The 18,177-nt window shown below is 48.6% G+C and overlaps 2 protein-coding genes across 5 annotated transcripts in view; one reads left to right on the top strand and one right to left on the bottom strand.

The window, feature by feature from the left end:
- Positions 1 to 1,916, bottom strand: part of EFCAB11 (EF-hand calcium binding domain 11) — a 98,108-nt gene extending 96,192 nt beyond the window's left edge. The window contains exon 1 of the mRNA XM_088462512.1: positions 1,570 to 1,916. Within this exon, the coding sequence (XP_088318638.1) occupies positions 1,570 to 1,632 (63 nt within the window). The 5' untranslated portion in view covers positions 1,633 to 1,916. The remainder of the gene's footprint in view (positions 1 to 1,569) is intronic.
- The window catches only part of TDP1 (tyrosyl-DNA phosphodiesterase 1), a 122,381-nt gene continuing 106,113 nt past the window's right edge, over positions 1,910 to 18,177 (top strand). For 3 of the 4 annotated variants that reach the window (XM_088462508.1, XM_088462510.1, XM_088462511.1), the window contains exons 1-7: positions 2,054 to 2,141; positions 5,713 to 6,236; positions 6,325 to 6,368; positions 7,024 to 7,079; positions 9,138 to 9,234; positions 12,918 to 12,952; positions 14,611 to 14,703. In XM_088462508.1, coding sequence (XP_088318634.1) covers positions 2,128 to 2,141; positions 5,713 to 6,236; positions 6,325 to 6,368; positions 7,024 to 7,079; positions 9,138 to 9,234; positions 12,918 to 12,952; positions 14,611 to 14,703 — 863 coding nt within the window. In that variant the 5' untranslated portion in view covers positions 2,054 to 2,127. The other variant, XM_088462509.1, reaches the window with a different exon arrangement.

Raw genomic sequence — 18,177 nt, 5'->3', positions numbered from 1 at the left:
AGCAATAGTTATGTCATAGGGTCCGAAACTATGGAATCGCTCTGATGTCGGCAAGTTCAGCACTAAATGGCAGAATGGTTTTACCTTATAACGAATTGCTGCTTAGATTTAGTGAACTCACCGAAATCAGACCAGTTCCGCAATCTCAGCTCACATAACCCCCCATGTGCTTTGGGATTGCCACATACAATGGTGAAGTGTGGAAAAGAGATGGCACAAAACAGAAGAATATCCGGATAAAAGATATAAAAGCAGGAAAATGTAATGAGAAAATAAATCCACCATAAGGGATCAGTTAGAGAGACATTGGAAGGTGACAGAACAGAGGTATATCCCCAATATAAAGGGTATTTATGATGCACAATGTGGAAGCTGAGCCAGCCGTATAACAGAATACTTGTTAGTAGCGGATGTTGTGTCATATTCTGAGAATATCTATTGGTATAGAGACAAAGCACTGATGCCTCAGCAGGGGAAGTACATGTGAGATAGGCCAACCATGTAATGTAATATTTGTCAGCAGAAGGGACTTAGCATGGATGTTACGTGGCAGGTGGTCATCAGTGGTGTCATTCTGATTACAGCTATCAGTATAGAGCAGGACAGCACCAATGCCCCTGGCAGGGACCATGAAATAGGTACGTGGGATCTGAGCCAGTCATGTAATGTCAGTAGGGGAAGCACCTTAGCGTGGATGTAAAGTGACAAACGGTCACCAGTGGTGTCATATTCTGATTACAGCTGTTAGTATAGAGCAGGACAGCACCAATGCCCCTGGCAGGGACCATGTAATAGGTATGTGGGGCCTGAGCCAGTCATGTAATGTCAGTAGGGGAAGCACCTTAGCGTGGATGTAAAGTGACAAATGGTCACCAGTGGTGTCATATTCTGATTACAGCTATTAGTATAGAGCAGGACAGCACCAATGCCCCTGGCAGGGACCATGTAATAGGTATGTGGGACCTTAGCCAGTCATGTAATGTCAGTAGGGGAAGCACCTTAGCGTGGATGTAAAGTGACAAACGGTCACCAGTGGTGTCATATTCTGATTACAGCTATTAGTATAGAGCAGGACAGCACCAATGCCCCTGGCAGGGACCATGAAATAGGTACGTGGGATCTGAGCCAGTCATGTAATGTTAGTACGGGAAGCACCTTAGCGTGGATGTAAAGTGACAAACGGTCACCAGTGGTGTCATATCCTGATTACAGCTATTAGTATAGAGCAGGACAGCACCAATGCCCCTGGCAGGGACAAATAGGTATGTGGGGCCTGAGCCAGTCATGTAATGTCAGTAGGGGAAGCACCTTAGCGTGGATACAAAGTGACAAACTGTCACCAGTGGTGTCATATTCTGATTACAGCTATTAGTATAGAGCAGGACAGCACCAATGCCCCTGGCAGGGACCATGAAATAGGTACGTGGGATCTGAGCCAGTCATGTAATGTCAGTAGGGGAAGCACCTTAGCGTGGATGTAAAGTGACAAACGGTCACCAGTGGTGTCATATTTTGATTTCAGCTATTATAGAGCAGGACAGCACCAGTGCCCCTGGCAGGCGAACTCACTTTAATAAACTTCCTCCGATGATCACCAGCATCCCGGACTGACAGCGAGCTGGCAGAGAACATCGCACACCTGAGCCCGGGGATGGGGCCTGGCTGTGCCGCGCTACACCGTCACCTGAGCCCGGGGATGGAGCCTGGCTGTGCCGCGCTACACCGTCACCTGAGCCCGGGGATGACGCTCTGGAGCCCGGCAAGGCCGCGTCACCCTGACAACGGAGAAGCCTCTAGCAGATGCCGCCTCCGGATTGGCTGTTACCATGGGACGTCAGAGGGACTGGAGGGCGATTCTATTGGCTGACACAGGGCAGCGGGAAGATGAGGAACGGCGAGTCCCAGCATGGCCGGGCAGCCTGTGAGCGGGCATGCTGGGAGTGATGTGTTCTCCCCGCCCCCTATGTAGGAGTGACGTCACCTGCGGGCGCCGCACAAACACCGCTGCCTGATCCATGCGCTGCTGACAGCTGGAGAATGCACAGGTGATACAGTGTATCCGACATGGGGGGATAAAGTACCGGCCACTCAGCTCCTCGCTGTCACGTCACAGGCTGTGCTTGATAAATGGCAGAAGGTTGGTAGGTAGATGCTTCGGGGGCTCCCCACATGGTTATATTCCACCTCTATGCCCACTTGGATGGCAGGGAATGACGCTGGCTGATGTCAGGGTCCTCTCCATAAGGGGGATTTAGACACTACCTTGGTGGGTACTTTATCTCCCCAAGGCTTAGTACATAGACCTCAAGGGGGGAGACTGGGGCAGTGTGACGGGGAGGGGGGAGACTGGGGCAGTGTGACGGAGGGGGGGGGGGGGGGGGGGAGACCGGGGCAGTGTCCCATATACAGACTCAGGAGCACACAGATATACAGGTATCACATTACTCAGCGCAGTCTCCCATATACAGACTCAGGAGCACACAGATATACAGGTGTCACATATCACATTACTCAGCGCAGTCTCCTGCTGTGTCCTAGTCACATCGTGACTCAAAAGACTTTTCGGCAAAGAAAGACGCCCAACGCTAGCAGTGTTGCATGGGACCCGGTGGCTCACTAATGCGAAGCATATCGCGCTGCATGGCATATTGGGGCTAGATGAGCAAGGACACACTGTGGCTTCAATCTGACCTGATAACACTGAACCAGTTAAGCTTCAGCCCCATGAAGAATCTTGGTTACTCCACTCTTCCTTGATTTTGTTTCTTCAGGCAGCTATTAATGATTAATACTTCTGCACAATGTCACCAATGTCCCTCTCGGCTCTATCTGCACAATGTCACCAATGTCCCTCTCGGCTCTATCTGCACAATGTCACCAATGTCCCTCTCGGCTCTATCTGCACAATGTCACCAATGTCCCTCTCGGCTCTATCTGCACAATGTCACCAATGTCCCTCTCGGCTCTATCTGCACAATGTCACCAATGTCCCTCTCGGTTCTATCTGCACAATGTCACCAATGGCCCTCTCGGTTCTATCTGCACAATGTCACCAATGTCCCTCTCGGCTTTAGCTGCACAATGTCCCTCTCAGCTCTAGCTGCACAATGTCACCAATGGCCCTCTAAGGTCTATCTGCACAATGTCACCAATGGCCCTCTCAGCTCTATCTGCACAATGTCACCAATGGCCCTCTCAGCTCTATCTGCACAGTGTCACCAATGGCTTTCTCAGCTCTCTCTGCACAATGTCACCAATGGCCCTCTAAGGTCTATCTGCACAATGTCCCTCTCAGCTCTATCTGCACAATGTCACCAATGTCCCTCTCAGCTCTATCTGCACAATGTCACCAATGGCCCTCTCAGCTCTATCTGCACAATGTCCCTCTCAGCTCTATCTGCACAATGTCACCAATGGCTTTCTCAGCTCTCTCTGCACAATGTCACCAATGGCCCTCTAAGGTCTATCTGCACAATGTCCCTCTCAGCTCTATCTGCACAATGTCACCAATGTCCCTCTCAGCTCTATCTGCACAATGTCACCAATGGCCCTCTCAGCTCTATCTGCACAATGTCCCTCTCAGCTCTATCTGCACAATGTCACCAATGGCTTTCTCAGCTCTATCTGCACAATGTCACCAATTTCCCTCTCGGCTCTATCTGCACAATGTCATCTATGTCCCTCTCAGCTCTATCTGCACAGTGTCACCAATGGCCCTCTCAGCTCTATCTGCACAGTGTCACCAATGGCCCTCTCAGCTCTATCTGCACAGTGTCACCAATGGCCCTCTCAGCTCTATCTGCACAGTGTCACCAATGGCCCTCTCAGCTCTATCTGCACAGTGTCACCAATGGCCCTCTCAGCTCTATCTGCACAATCTCACCAATGGCCCTCTAAGGTCTATCTGCACAATGTCACCAATGGCCCTCTAAGCTCTATCTGCACAATGTCACCAATGTCACTCTCGGCTTTAGCTGCACAATGTCCCTCTCAGCTCTAGCTGCACAATGTCACCTATGTCCCTCTCAGCTCTATCTGCACAATCTCACCAATGGCCCTCTAAGGTCTATCTGCACAATGTCACCAATGGCCCTCTAAGCTCTATCTGCACAATGTCACCAATGTCACTCTCGGCTTTAGCTGCACAATGTCCCTCTCAGCTCTAGCTGCACAATGTCACCTATGTCCCTCTCAGCTCTATCTGCACAATGTCACCAATGGCCCTCTCAGCTCTATCTGCACAATGTCACCAATGGCCCTCTCAGCTCTATCTGCACAGTGTCACCAATGGCTTTCTCAGCTCTCTCTGCACAATGTCACCAATGGCCCTCTAAGGTCTATCTGCACAATGGCCCTCTCAGCTCTATCTGCACAGTGTCACCAATGGCCCTCTCAGCTCTATCTGCACAATGTCACCAATGGCCCTCTAAGGTCTATCTTTACAATGTCACCAATGGCCCTCTAATGTCTATCTGCACAATGTCACCAATGGCCCTCTAAGGTCTATCTGCACAATGTCACCAATGGCCCTCTCAGCTCTATCTGCACAGTGTCACCAATGGCTTCCTCAGCTCTATCTGCACAATGTCACCAATGTCCCTTTCTGCTCTATCTTTACATTGTCACCAATGTCCCTCTCTGCTCTATCTTTACAATGTCACCAATGTCCCTCTCTGCTCTATCTTTACAATGTCACCAATGTCCCTCTCTGCTCTAGCTGCACAATGTCCCTCTCAGCTCTATCTGCACAATGTCACCAATGTCCCTCTCAGCTCTAGGTTTAGGCACCCCCCAGGGAGGGTTAGGTTTAGGATGCGAGAAGGAGGGGGAGGGGGCTTAGGCTCCACCCCGTGAGGGTTAGAGGGGGGGAGGGTAAGATACTTACCTTCCTTTGTCGTGATCTCCTCTTGTTTGGTTTCCGCGGGCGGGATTTCAACCAGCGGCTAAAAAACCGCCGGTGTTTCAATCCCATTTCATAAAAAAAAAATGGAGATCCTATGTGCGATTGCGGATTTAATATCAGTTGCTATATTGTGGGCTATAAGTGTAAGAGCTATTTTATTCAGCATGCATGTCTTTATTATAGAAGGAATACTGTGTACATGGTCTGCATACAATACGCGGGGGGCGGCTGAGGAATATTACACTGGACATGGTTTTATGTTGCCCCCACTGGTGCATACTCAGGAGATTGTGCAATGAGATTGCCGGCTGATGCAGGATATAAGCCAGTGATTGGACGCAAGGACTCTGTGGGCGTGATCTAGCAGTGACAGAGCTTTATAGTATGGTAGCAGGAGAGCGTCTTTCTATTACGCTATTAACCAAACTGGGCTATAAAAACCAGATGGATTTAGATAAATCCCAGATACGGTTTGAATTATTGATTTAACTCATTATTTTTTATGCTTTTACAATAAACCAATGACACAATTCATGTAAAATTCTGAACATTGAATGAATTACTTTTATTAAGTATGTTGTTCTATGAAACCTAAGACATACAAATCTCGGGGGTCGATTCAATTAGATGTGACTCCGCCAATGGCCTCGCAACTTGTGACCCAAAATATGCGAGTGTGGAGGTACCATAAGTACAGTAAATAGCCGCACTCACGGACACAACTAAATTACACCTGATTGAATTGACCCCTATTTGTGAGATCCCACAACACGTAAGACAAGTGAGTAATAATATCTCTGGTTCTCTAGGAGTGCTGGGTCCCTGCAGAGCAGCCATGGGAAATGGACATTGTCTAGTAGCGATGATGAATCGGAGGAGCAAGGGAAACCTTCCACCTCTTCATCGATGCTCAGACCCCGCACTGATCCTGTTCCCCAGTACCCTTGCTCCGATGCCAGGAAAGAGTCTCACAAGAGGAAGTCGCATCCATTGAAGTTTGAGGAGATAACGGGGAAGGAGCCATCTCCGGGCAAAAAACTGAAAACCGACAAAGCGGAATCGGGCTGGCGACTGTCAAGTAGTGACGAGGAGTCCAAGCCGAGAAATACGATAAAGGTAAAGTCAGAGAAAGATGGGGCATCCCTGAAACCGGAGGTGCCAAACGCAAATAAGAAACGCCAACCCAGCCCACATGCACATGAGAAATACAAGACCCCCGGTGACTCTCAGGACCCCTGGGATCTCATGCAGGCTGGGGAGCTTTTTGGTTTCTACTTGACGAAAGTTACAGGCATTAAACCGAAGTACAACGCCGGAGCCCTTCACATTAAAGGTAGGTTGGCAGCTAACTGGCCGCAACGTGATGGGTGGTCCACCTGCGCGCGCTGCTCTGGAATAACGCAGATCTTCTCCATTGGTAGATATTCTGTCTCCGCTCTTTGGGACGCTAGTGTCTTCAGCTCAGGTATGTACCCGCTGTGCCCTCACAGGTAGGTGCATCGCGTTCCACACAAAGGTGCATAGTGACAGCCTGACAGGATTTTGTTCTTAGTAACACGTATATGGGACAACAATAAATTAAGAATTCTATCGAGTGATTGTAAATGCTACAGGGCAGGGGTCTTCAACCTTGGCCCTCCAGCTGCTGTGGAACTACACATCCCAGCATGCACTGCCATAGTTTTAGCATGCAGTTATATCAAAAAGGTGGCAGTGCTTGCTGGGATGTGTAGTTCCACAGCAGCTGGAGGGCTGCTATAGGGTTTATAGGAAGTGTCCAATTTTAGGGGTCTCCTTCATAATCTAGTGCCACACCCAGTAGTGTGGGATGTGGGTGCCTATATTCTAGTCACCCCCCTCGTCTAGCCTACACATTGGGCTTTCTAGGGTGGATGACTGATCCCCTTATTAGTTATAGGGCTAGTGCTGTGGTTAGAATGGGCTGAAGATGGACGTCACCTTGGTATATAATGCTGTTATGATTGCTGAGCGTTGCGCTTGTTACCCTGCCAGGATTTATGACGTCTGTGCAGGACTACGGGGCTCATTAGCACAGATTATTGTTAGATCCCTTTGCTCCATGGTTTACTCACCGTCTGCTTCTTGTATTTTGTTTAAAGTTCAACTACTGCATCGATGTGGCCTGGCTGGTACAGCAGTACCCCGAGGAATTCCGGTGAGTATCAAAAGGTTCTGGTGGCATAAAGGCGTAGGGGGCAATGTGATAGCTGCAGACATGGGCGCATTCTCTGTGATTTTAGCCGTTTGATTTAAAGCGGCAATAACTGAAAAGCATGTTGGTTTTGCCTTTTAAATCCTTGACCCTTTAAGTCGAGCAGCTACATTGCTGAATTGTTTTGAAAGCGTGTAAGTCGCAGGCTGTTACATTTACCCCATAACTTGTATCTATGTAACACACAGGAAACAACTAGAGCCCTCTTCTTCTATCATGAAACTGCACATGACTTATTGATTATCCGACAATGAAACTCCAGCACATAATGCTGCTGACTGTATAGTTCTGTATAACTGTCATCTTCCCCAGCACCTCCATCCCGCATCGCACTACCTGTCTGCTTATGCCCAGACTGTTGTATTAGGTCTTTGTTCCCAGCTGCAGAGTATTATGGCGCTATATAGGACGCTAATAGCAATAATAAAGACCAGTAAAGACTTCACAATTAATTTGTTCTGCCCCTGATGTTCAATTCTTTTGTAATACCCTATAATAAAAAGGGGCCCTATCATACACCGACAGCCAAACATACAAGTGCACATTAGGCAAATCAGTTTATAAAGTCCCTATTATGCTGGGTACACGCTGATAGATCTATATCGGCCGTTCCATTGATAGCTGATATATCTATAGTGCATCCGCAATATGTCTGTGATTAATGTCGTTCACAGACATCTTGGATTGGGTCTGCAAGTACAGCCTATACCGATATATCTGAAAGCTTTATTGGTCATCTGCTGATGTGTAGGGGCAACCCGGTGATCGCCTGTACGCTTCCTGCAGGGACCCGGTGGTGATGTCAGTGCTAACAGCATAGACTCACATTGGCAGAATGGTATGCACTTACCAATGGTTAGATAGGTCTTTGGGTCGACCTAACAGGACCCCTCTGTCACCACCACGCAGTGTGTACTAACAGCCTGTACACCAGGAAGATGTGGTGGGATTATATACAGTACATTACAGGACCCCTCTGTCACCACCACGCAGTGTGTAATAACAGCCTGTACACCAGGAAGATGTGGTGGGATTATATACAGTACATTACAGGACCCCTCTGTCACCACCACGTAGTGTGTACTAACAGCCTGTACACCAGGAAGATGTGGTGGGATTATATACAGTACATTACAGGACCCATCTGACACCACCACGCAGTGTGTACTAACAGCCTGTACACCAGGAAGATGTGGTGGGATTATATACAGTACATTACAGGACCCCTCTGACACCACCACGCAGTGTGTACTAACAGCCTGTACACCAGGAAGATGTGACTGGATTATATACAGTACATTACAGGACCACTCTGTCACCACCACGCAGTGTGTACTAAAAGCCTGTACACCAGGAAGATGTGGTGGGATTATATACAGTACATTACAGGACCCCTCTGACACCATCACGCAGTGTGTAATAACAGCCTGTACACCAGGAAGATGTGACTGGATTATATACAGTACATTACAGGACCCCTCTGTCACCACCACGCAGTGTGTACTAACAGCCTGTACACCAGGAAGATGTGGTGGGATTATATACAGTACATTACAGGACCCCTCTGTCACCACCACGCAGTGTGTAATAACAGCCTGTATACCAGGAAGATGTGGTGGGATTATATACAGTACATTACAGGACCAGCAAGGTGTACCAGGACTGCTATCTGTACATGTCAGATTCCTCTTGCAGTGGGCACTTCTAGTCCAATGACCTGGTCAGCGTGTAGTGCTCTTGCAGGAGGAGTGCACTGATGCTGGGGGGTAACGGTATTAGCCTGAGAGAGGTAAAACCATGTACAATATGTTTCGGTGACAGGATGTGTTTATTTATACAGGGGTGGGTAAAAGACAAATTGAGAGGGTTTAGTGGTGCTATATAGGAGAGTATGGAGACCGCAGCCGTTTCAGGGAAGTAAATAAGATTGCGTCCTGTGTCCTGGGGTAGAATCTGTTATATGTACCATTACTGTATATTGCTGTATCTTCTTGGTGACAGGGATAAACCGTTACTGATTGTCCATGGCGAGAAACAGCAATCTAAAGCGCAGCTACATGAGGACGCCCACCCGTATGAGAACGTCCGGCTGTGCCAGGTAATCCTAGTCTTCCATACCTTGTTATACAGCTCCACCTGTTATCAGTCATTATGAGTGTAACGTGCAGCCGTTTACCTTATTGTTCAGGCTGTTTATTCACAATAGGAAGATAAATAACAATAGTGACGCGGTTTACACTTACTGAGTGAGATAATAACTGTGTCCTTGCTGATGACATTGGGCAATTGTATGGCACACAGGATCTTTATATGGTAACATTAAAGCTTTGCAGCGTGTTCTCTGCTCTCACTAGTGACCAGAGACTAAGCCACAGGCTGTGATGGAACCGGAGACGACGGGGGTCCTGTCATGGCCGTTCACTATGCTGCCCCTATCCGCTCCTCTGGACATGCATGGGAGCGGGTGCGGGTGCACGTAAGGCCCATTTGTAAGAGCAGAGCACAGACCTATGGGGGTATGATAGAACCTGCGAGGCCTTTGTGTTCTGCCTCTAGTTCCTGTATAATATAGATATGTTTTTAGATTATATTCATACATACTGTCAGGCACCATAGACATATGTACAATACTGGTGATAAGGTTCAGAACACCCCCACTCCCTTTTTTCCAGTTTTTACTCAAATATACACAGTGTAATGTCTAACCCTTACCCTTACCTCCCCCCCCAGTGGCGCATAACCCTAACACTCTCTTTGGGGGGGGTGCCTAAACCTAACCCACCCCCCCCATCTCCAGATTAAGAATGATACTTACCCGGCTGTTGAGGGTCGATCTTCCGGCGTCGGGATTAAGATAGGCGTCAGTATTTCAACGCCTGTCTTAAGACGTGCCGGGCTTGTGCAGTCGGGATATAGACCGTTCCGCTGGTCTATTGACTGCATCCCGTCTCTGTGTACTCTGATATGTAGGCAGTGTAATGTCTCTGTGTACTCTGATATGTAGGCAGTGTAATGTCCCTGTGTACTCTGATATGTAGGCAGTGTCATGTCCCTGTGTACTCTGATATGTACGCAGTGTAATGTCTCTGTGTACTCTGATATGTAGGCAGTGTCATGTCTCGGTGTACTCTGATATGTAGGCAGTGTCATGTCTCGGTGTACTCTGATATGTAGGCAGTGTCATGTCTTGGTGTACTCTGATATGTACGCAGTGGTGTCATGTCTCGGTGTACTCTGATATGTAGGCAGTGTCATGTCTTGGTGTACTCTGATATGTACGCAGTGGTGTAATGTCTCGGTGTACTCTGATATTAAATCTTAGAATAGATAAACAATTAGCGATAAAATAAGAAGTAGAATCTTTAAAGCAAAATTTCAATCTAAATCTTTATCTCATTAAAGTCGCGGCCTAGTGCAGATATTACTGTAGAACACACACAAGCCATTATTCCTACAATGGAAATGAAATACTGTACAGGACGTTCCCCCTGCACTGCTACAGAGGTCCACACAAATCTGCTGCACCTGTAGGCGGCTTTGCTGTCACCCTTCTGTATAGCTCATCCCAACCCAGCTGGATGTGGTATAAGGCTGTGCGGCCATTCCATGATGTGAGGCTACTGTCTTGTCCTTTTCCTCAGAGGTAGTCCCGAGGTGGCCTGTATTGGTGTGAGGTGGCCTGTATTGGTGTGAGGTGGCCTGTATTGGTGTGAGGTGGCCTGTATTGGTGTGAGGTGGCCTGTATTGGTGTGAGGTGGCCTGTATTGGTGTGAGGTGGCCTGTATTGGTGTGAGGTGGCCTGTATTGGTGTGAGGTGGCCTGTATTGGTGTGAGGTGGCCTGTATTGGAGTGAGGTGGCCTGTATTGGAGTGAGGTGGCCTGTTGGTGTGTGTGACAAAATAAGGTGTCCCCTGACACACAGCAATGCGGGACCTCATTTCCCTCTGTTGTGAGCTATAGTACTTTTTACCCTTTTCCCTAATACTGACTTTAAAAGTTATCCAGTATCTGTTCTATTTGAAGCATGTAAGTTATATATAGTGTTACATGTGTAATAGGTTGTTTTTATATTGTATACAGTGTTATATGCATAGAGTCAAGGCCACTGTTATTATACACTGTACCAGGGAAGTATATTGAGGGGTGAGTTGCGCTCGCTGTGGGTGTGTGAGGGGACCGGCGAGATGATCCTGTCTCTTAAATACAGATTTTAAACCAAAAAACGGGGGTACTGCACTCTGCTGTGTGGGTCATGCAAATGAAAGTCAATTGTAATAATAATAAAATTAGTTTTACTTAGTGTAATAGCTGAAAATCACAGCAAAATATAGGTATGTATAAAGTAATAATGTACTGGTGGTATGGATAAAGAGCAACAATTCATCACAGACAGCATCACATCACCATGGGAACCCGGCCTCCCACCCAGAGCGTGACCTCACCTGACCATGGGAATCGGGTCTCACCCAGAGCGTGACCTCACCTGACCATGGGAGCAGGGTCCTCCCACCCAGAGCGTGACCTCACCTGACCATGGGAACCTGGTCTCCCACCCAGAGCGTGACCTCACCTGACCATGGGAGCCGGGTCTCCCACCCAGAGCGTGACATCACATCACCATGGGAACCATCCAGAGCGTGACCACACTTCGCCATGGGAACCGGGTCTCCCACCCAGAGCGTGACCACACTTCGCCATGGGAACTGGGTCCCACCCATAGCGTGACCTCACATCACCATGGGAACCGGGTCTCCCAACCAGAGCGTGACCTCACATCACCATGGGAACCGGGTCTCCCACCCAGAGCTTTACATCACATCACCATGGGAACCTGGTCTCCCACCCAGAGCGTGACCTCACCTGACCATGGGAGCCGGGTCTCCCACCCAAAGCGTTACTTCACATCACCATGGAAACCGGGTCTCCCACCCAGAGCGTGACCTCACATCACCATGGGAACCGGGTCTCCCACCCAGAGCGTGACCTCACATTACCATGGGAACCGGGTCTCCCTCCCAGAGCGTGACATCACAATTATTAATCATTGTATGGACTTGAACACTGATTGTCCACAGCTCGAAAATGGATGAAAACTGTCTCAGTAGGGGACACCCCATGTTGTTTGGGAAACACTCCTCTGCCCCCCTTCCTCCGGTTATCAGCTTACCTCTACGTGTCACCGGCACTGCCCGCCAGGAGAGGAACCAGCTACCACTGACAGTGGGCACCTGGCCTGGGCATGGTAGTTTTCAAAGATGCCACTTCAGACTATATGTTAAAATAAAAGAAATATATAGGGGATAAAATTTGCGCAGTAAACAAATGGGGTGCTGCTTACTTCCTCATAGAAAAAAGATTATACACCATAATCTGTGAAACTAGAAACCAAAAAATATCTATGAGACTGATAGCGCTCCCACTTGATAGATGTATAGTGTGTTGTACCACACAGTATATAACACCTTGGAATCACACAAAAGGTATCTCAATAAAAAGGTGTATTTATTACATGGACTTCAAATATAAAGGAATAAAAATAGAATAAAAACAATTACATATAATGTGCAAAATGAAGCAATAAGAGTCCTCCTGGTAGGTTACCGTTTTGGGTGGGTGGTGTGAGAACACGATGGAGATAGTCCTGATGAATTAGGCTAGTATTTCTTCACACCACCAGGTGTGTTTTTCTATCTTTGGTTTATATGTTAAAATAAAGCAGACAAATCTCTGTGTGTGAATATTGCCTACATTCTCCCTGTAAGTACTTTGTTTTCTCCATAGGCCAGACTGGATATGGCATTTGGGACTCACCACACGTAAGTTACAATTCTATCACAATATACAGTAGTAATGACACATAACACAGGACAATGTATAATGGGAAGGATGGTAGGTGATGCTCCTGAATCCTGGCGAGCTGATGATTGCTGTACCTCCTCTATGCTGTATCGGTGATTGGGGAATTTGCTGCAGCTTGTACGTAGTATAATACTCTCACACACAGGCACATACACACTCTCACACACAGGCACATACACACACTCTCACGCACACTCTCACGCACACTCTCACGCACAGGCACACACGCACACTCTCACACACAGACACACACGCACACTCTCACGCACAGGCACACACGCACACTCTCACGCACAGGCACACACGCACACTCTCACGCACACGCACACTCTCACGCACAGGCACACACGCACACTCTCACGCACACGCACACTCTCACACACAGGCACACACGCACACTCTCACACACAGGCACACACGCACACTCTCACACACAGGCACACACGCACACTCTCACACACAGGCACACACGCACACTCTCGCACACAGGCACACACGCACACTCTCGCACACAGGCACACACGCACACTCTCGCACACAGGCACACACGCACACACGCACACTCTCGCACACAGGCACACACGCACACTCTCGCACACAGGCACACACGCACACTCTCGCACACAGGCACACACGCACACTCTCGCACACAGGCACACACGCACACTCTCGCACACAGGCACACACGCACACTCTCGCACACAGGCACACACGCACACTCTCGCACACAGGCACACACGCACACTCTCGCACACAGGCACACACGCACACTCTCGCACACAGGCACACACGCACACTCTCGCACACAGGCACACACGCACACTCTCGCACACAGGCACACACGCACACTCTCGCACACAGGCACACACGCACACTCTCGCACACAGGCACACACGCACACTCTCGCACACAGGCACACACGCACACTCTCGCACACAGGCACACACGCACACTCTCGCACACACGCACACTCTCACGCACACACAGGCACACTCTCACACACAGGCGCACACGCACACTCTCACACACAGGCGCACACGCACACACTCACACACAGGCACATACACACACTCACACACAGGCACATACACACACTCACACACAGGCGCATACACACACTCTCTCACACAGGCACACACAGGCACACACAGGCACATACACACACTCTCACACACACAGGCACATACACACGCTCTCACACACAGGCACATACACACGCTCTCACACACAGGCACACACACACACACACACACTCGTAGACGTGTACAAACTCACGCACGCACATAAACACATACCCACACATACACACACACACACACTCTCTCTCGTTGACACACACTTGCAGAAACACGAGCACTCTCACACGATTACCGAGGATCGCCTCCTGCAGTTAATGGGGCAGATTCTGGGTAGCATGCGCTGCTGCTACCGCGTTTAGCGCTCTTTATGTAGTCATGTCTGCAACTTGCCGCTATGTTATCCCTTCCCCTGGTGTACACATGCGCATCTTAACCTAGAAGGGCTGTGACGACCCCCTATAATATGTGTGTTTGTATATATGTACATAGTGAGCGTTTTCCTGCACTTAATAACTCTATCTTTGTTGTACCCTAAGGAAGATGATGTTACTGCTATATGAGGAGGGTCTGCGAGTCGTCATCCACACCAGTAATCTCATTCGTGATGACTGGTACCAGAAGACCCAGGGGTACGTATAGCCCCAATACCCATAATACCCTGTAACTAGTGATACATTGCCATAATGCACTCCACTGTTATTGTCACTACTTCCTTCCTGACCAGACGGATCAACACACAAAGCCCCTAACTGTAATAATATCTGTGTGTACAATATGTGTTACACACTCTGACACGTGCCTAAAGATGGAAGGAGCTGGGTTCCCCGGTGGTTGGCTCGCGTGTTACCCGTCACTTATATAGACTTAGCAGACATATAGCACACAAGGTGTAAAACCTAGAGGGAAAGCCAAAGAAACGTGCTGTAACACATGGCAACCAATGAGACATCAGCCAAGGCAACGTGCTGTAACACATGGCAACCAATGAGACATCAGCCAAGGCAACGTGCTGTAACACATGGCAACCAATGAGACATCAGCCAAGGCAACGTGCTGTAACACATGGCAACCAATGAGACATCAGCCAAGGCAACGTGCTGTAACACATGGCAACCAATGAGACATCAGCCAAGGCAACGTGCTGTAACACATGGCAACCAATGAGACATCAGCCAAGGCAACGTGCTGTAACACATGGCAACCAATGAGACATCAGCCAAGGAAACGTGGGGTTTGCTGCCGCCATTATCCCTCTCCATGGGGTTTGCTGCCGCCATTATCCCTCTCCATGGGGTCCCGCTGCCGCCGTTATCCCTCTCCATGGGGTCCCGCTGCCGCCGTTATCCCTCTCCATGGGGGTTGCTGTCGCCTTTGTCTGTGTTACATCTAGAAGCTTTTTCCTCTGGTGTCTGTAGCCTGAGCTACTCAGTGCCACCTTGCCCCACTTAGTCCTTGTGATGCATCTTGTAGTCCTCTGCCTGTGCAATACTCTATCTAGGTAATGTATTGTACAGATGTGTCCTCATGCAACTAGCTTCAATACTCCGCTTGTGCCCAGCTTCTTTTATGCCCGAAAGTGCGTCCAATGCTGGGTACACACTGGCAGATATATTGGCCGATATATCGTGTGTGTGTCGGCCAGTGTGTACAGACCTATCACGTCGGCTGTGCTGCACAGCCGATGCCCAATGTACCTGCAGATATGTGTGCACAGTCAGCCGACCGCCCATACACTTGCTGCACAGGCCTCCGGGGAGGAGGGCGCAGCGCAGCGCAGCCCCCGGACAGATATATCTTTACATGGCAGATGATGGTTGGTCAGTGTGTATGAACAATCCTCATCTGCAGATATATCTTTCAGGTGTGTACCCAGCTTTAGTCGCAATCGGATGCGACAAACTGCTTCACAAGACTGCACACTTGTATATATCTGTGCGTCCCAGTCTGTATATGGAGCACAACGGAACTTGGCGTGAAGAAAACGCTGGGGGCGGCATAATAGCATTTCTTGTGCCGATTCACACTCAGTCGCGCATCAGTGTCGCGTATCAAATGAATCAGTGCAGTTTCATTCTGATTGCTACTTTTAACGCATTTTCGAGCGTAGAAGAGGTTTGCTGCAAGCCGAGTAGCTGGGACCTGGCGCGTTGAGGAGTGCTGTTTGGCACGGCTTCTGGGATTAGGGAGTTCCGGGGATACATGCTCTGACACTGGCCTCTGGGATTAGGGAGTTCCGGGGATACATGCTCTGACACTGGCCTCTGGGATTAGGGAGTTCCGGGGATACATGCTCTGACACCGGCCTCTGGGGATGCTCTGACGCCGGCCTCTGGGGATGCTCTGACGCCGGCCTCTGGGGATGCTCTGACGCCGGCCTCTGGGGATGCTCTGACGCCGGCCTCTGGGGATGCTCTGACGCCGGCCTCTGGGGATGCTCTGACGCCGGCCTCTGGGGATGCTCTGACGCCGGCCTCTGGGGATGCTCTGACGCCGGCCTCTGGGGATGCTCTGACGCCGGCCTCTGGGGATGCTCTGACGCCGGCCTCTGGGATTAGGGAGTCCCGGGGATACATTCTCCCTCCACACAGAGATTGTGTTACATTGTATAATAATAGCCAGAAAGATTGTACTTGTGTACACACAGCACAAGGCGTAAATCAGTACTAACATTGCACCGGCTATGTAAGAACACGTGCCCCCACCTGCAGGAGTGTATGTGAGAGTTGTGGGGTCACTGGGCACTGGTGAGAGAAGCAGAAAGCCGCCCAGGGCAATTACAGCTGCTGTTACCCGTTACTCACCAGTTACCACTATATACAATACTTACACATTTTCTATATCGGAGTCAGAGATTTAATGTATTATTTCAGTTTATTAGTTATTCATTATGCCAAAATGTGTAGCAGTCTATTCATTTATTATATAGTGTAACAATAATAATTGTACATACAATATATAGCTAGATTAACTAACTGGAGTTTGTCTTGTACATGCTTACTATGGTTGGATTGGATCACAGTAATTAGTGGGACAGAACAATGTCCCCAGCCGACAGTAATAGACAAGAATGCTGGTCATATGCGCACCTCCTACGTCACGCTAAATAACCTCATGTACCTAGGAATGAAACATCATCTTTTTCTATGACTAAGTTGATGGAATTTTCAGTTCATGGGCCGTATTCAATTTGAGGCAAAAAGTCAGTTTCGATGAAAAAGTATCGCGGATGACGTCATTTCACAAGGCGGAAACTTTTCGCCGTATTCAATTTCAAAGACTTTTCGCCTAGGCAGAAAGTCAGTGCAATGGACCCAGCGAAAAAGTTTTGCCTGTGAATAGCAGGCGGAATAAAGTGCAGAATTGGGGTTTTGGGTGTAACATTGCGGGAACCCCCGTGCAGCCTTCAGACAGTCCCCCAGAGGAAAGCTGCATCAAAATTTTTTTTAAAAAAGACTTAAGAACAACCCTAAAAATTGCTTTCATTTTGGGTGCCGAATAAATAAAAGTTGGGGGACAAAGTTAAAAACTAGCTAAATAGACTCCAGGGGGTCCCCCAAGTATGCCCCAGGTGTTTTTTTTTTTTTTATTGCAGGTGGTTGCGGAAGGTGGATTTTTCACAAATGTAAAAAATTCACTTTAGCAACTTTTAAAAATGCGAGCCCCCATTTTCATGTACCCCAAAGTTGGTGGGACTACTTATTTTCACCAAAAAAACCAGCTAAATACTATTCTTCCCCACTAATGCAAAGACGCTAATCGCAACCTATTGAGAACATTGAAGTACCCCAAATACCTTCAGCAGGCCTCTTCGGGGGTATCCATAGTGATCCCCCATGTCAGTGCAGCTTTTGGGGGGTGTTAGGCTGATTTTCCCAAATCTGACAGGACTTTACGCCTGTTTAAGTTTCGCCGCCGTTTTCGCGTCCATTCGCATTGAATATGGATATAAGCGGGGACACGTGCGATACTTTTTCACCTGCAAAACACGCGATATAGGTGAAAAGTCCGGCAGGCAAAAAAGTATCGCGGGTGCGAAAACTTATTGCATACGGCCCCATGAAATAGTTTTCCCAGATTTTTAAAATTCTTCATATTGCTCCGTC

The sequence above is a fragment of the Taudactylus pleione genome, unplaced genomic scaffold (genome assembly GCF_031769625.1).
Source record: "Taudactylus pleione unplaced genomic scaffold, aTauple2 ptg001254l, whole genome shotgun sequence".
Taxonomy (NCBI): Eukaryota; Metazoa; Chordata; class Amphibia; order Anura; family Myobatrachidae; genus Taudactylus; species Taudactylus pleione.
This window is presented reverse-complemented; position numbering and strand designations above follow the sequence as displayed.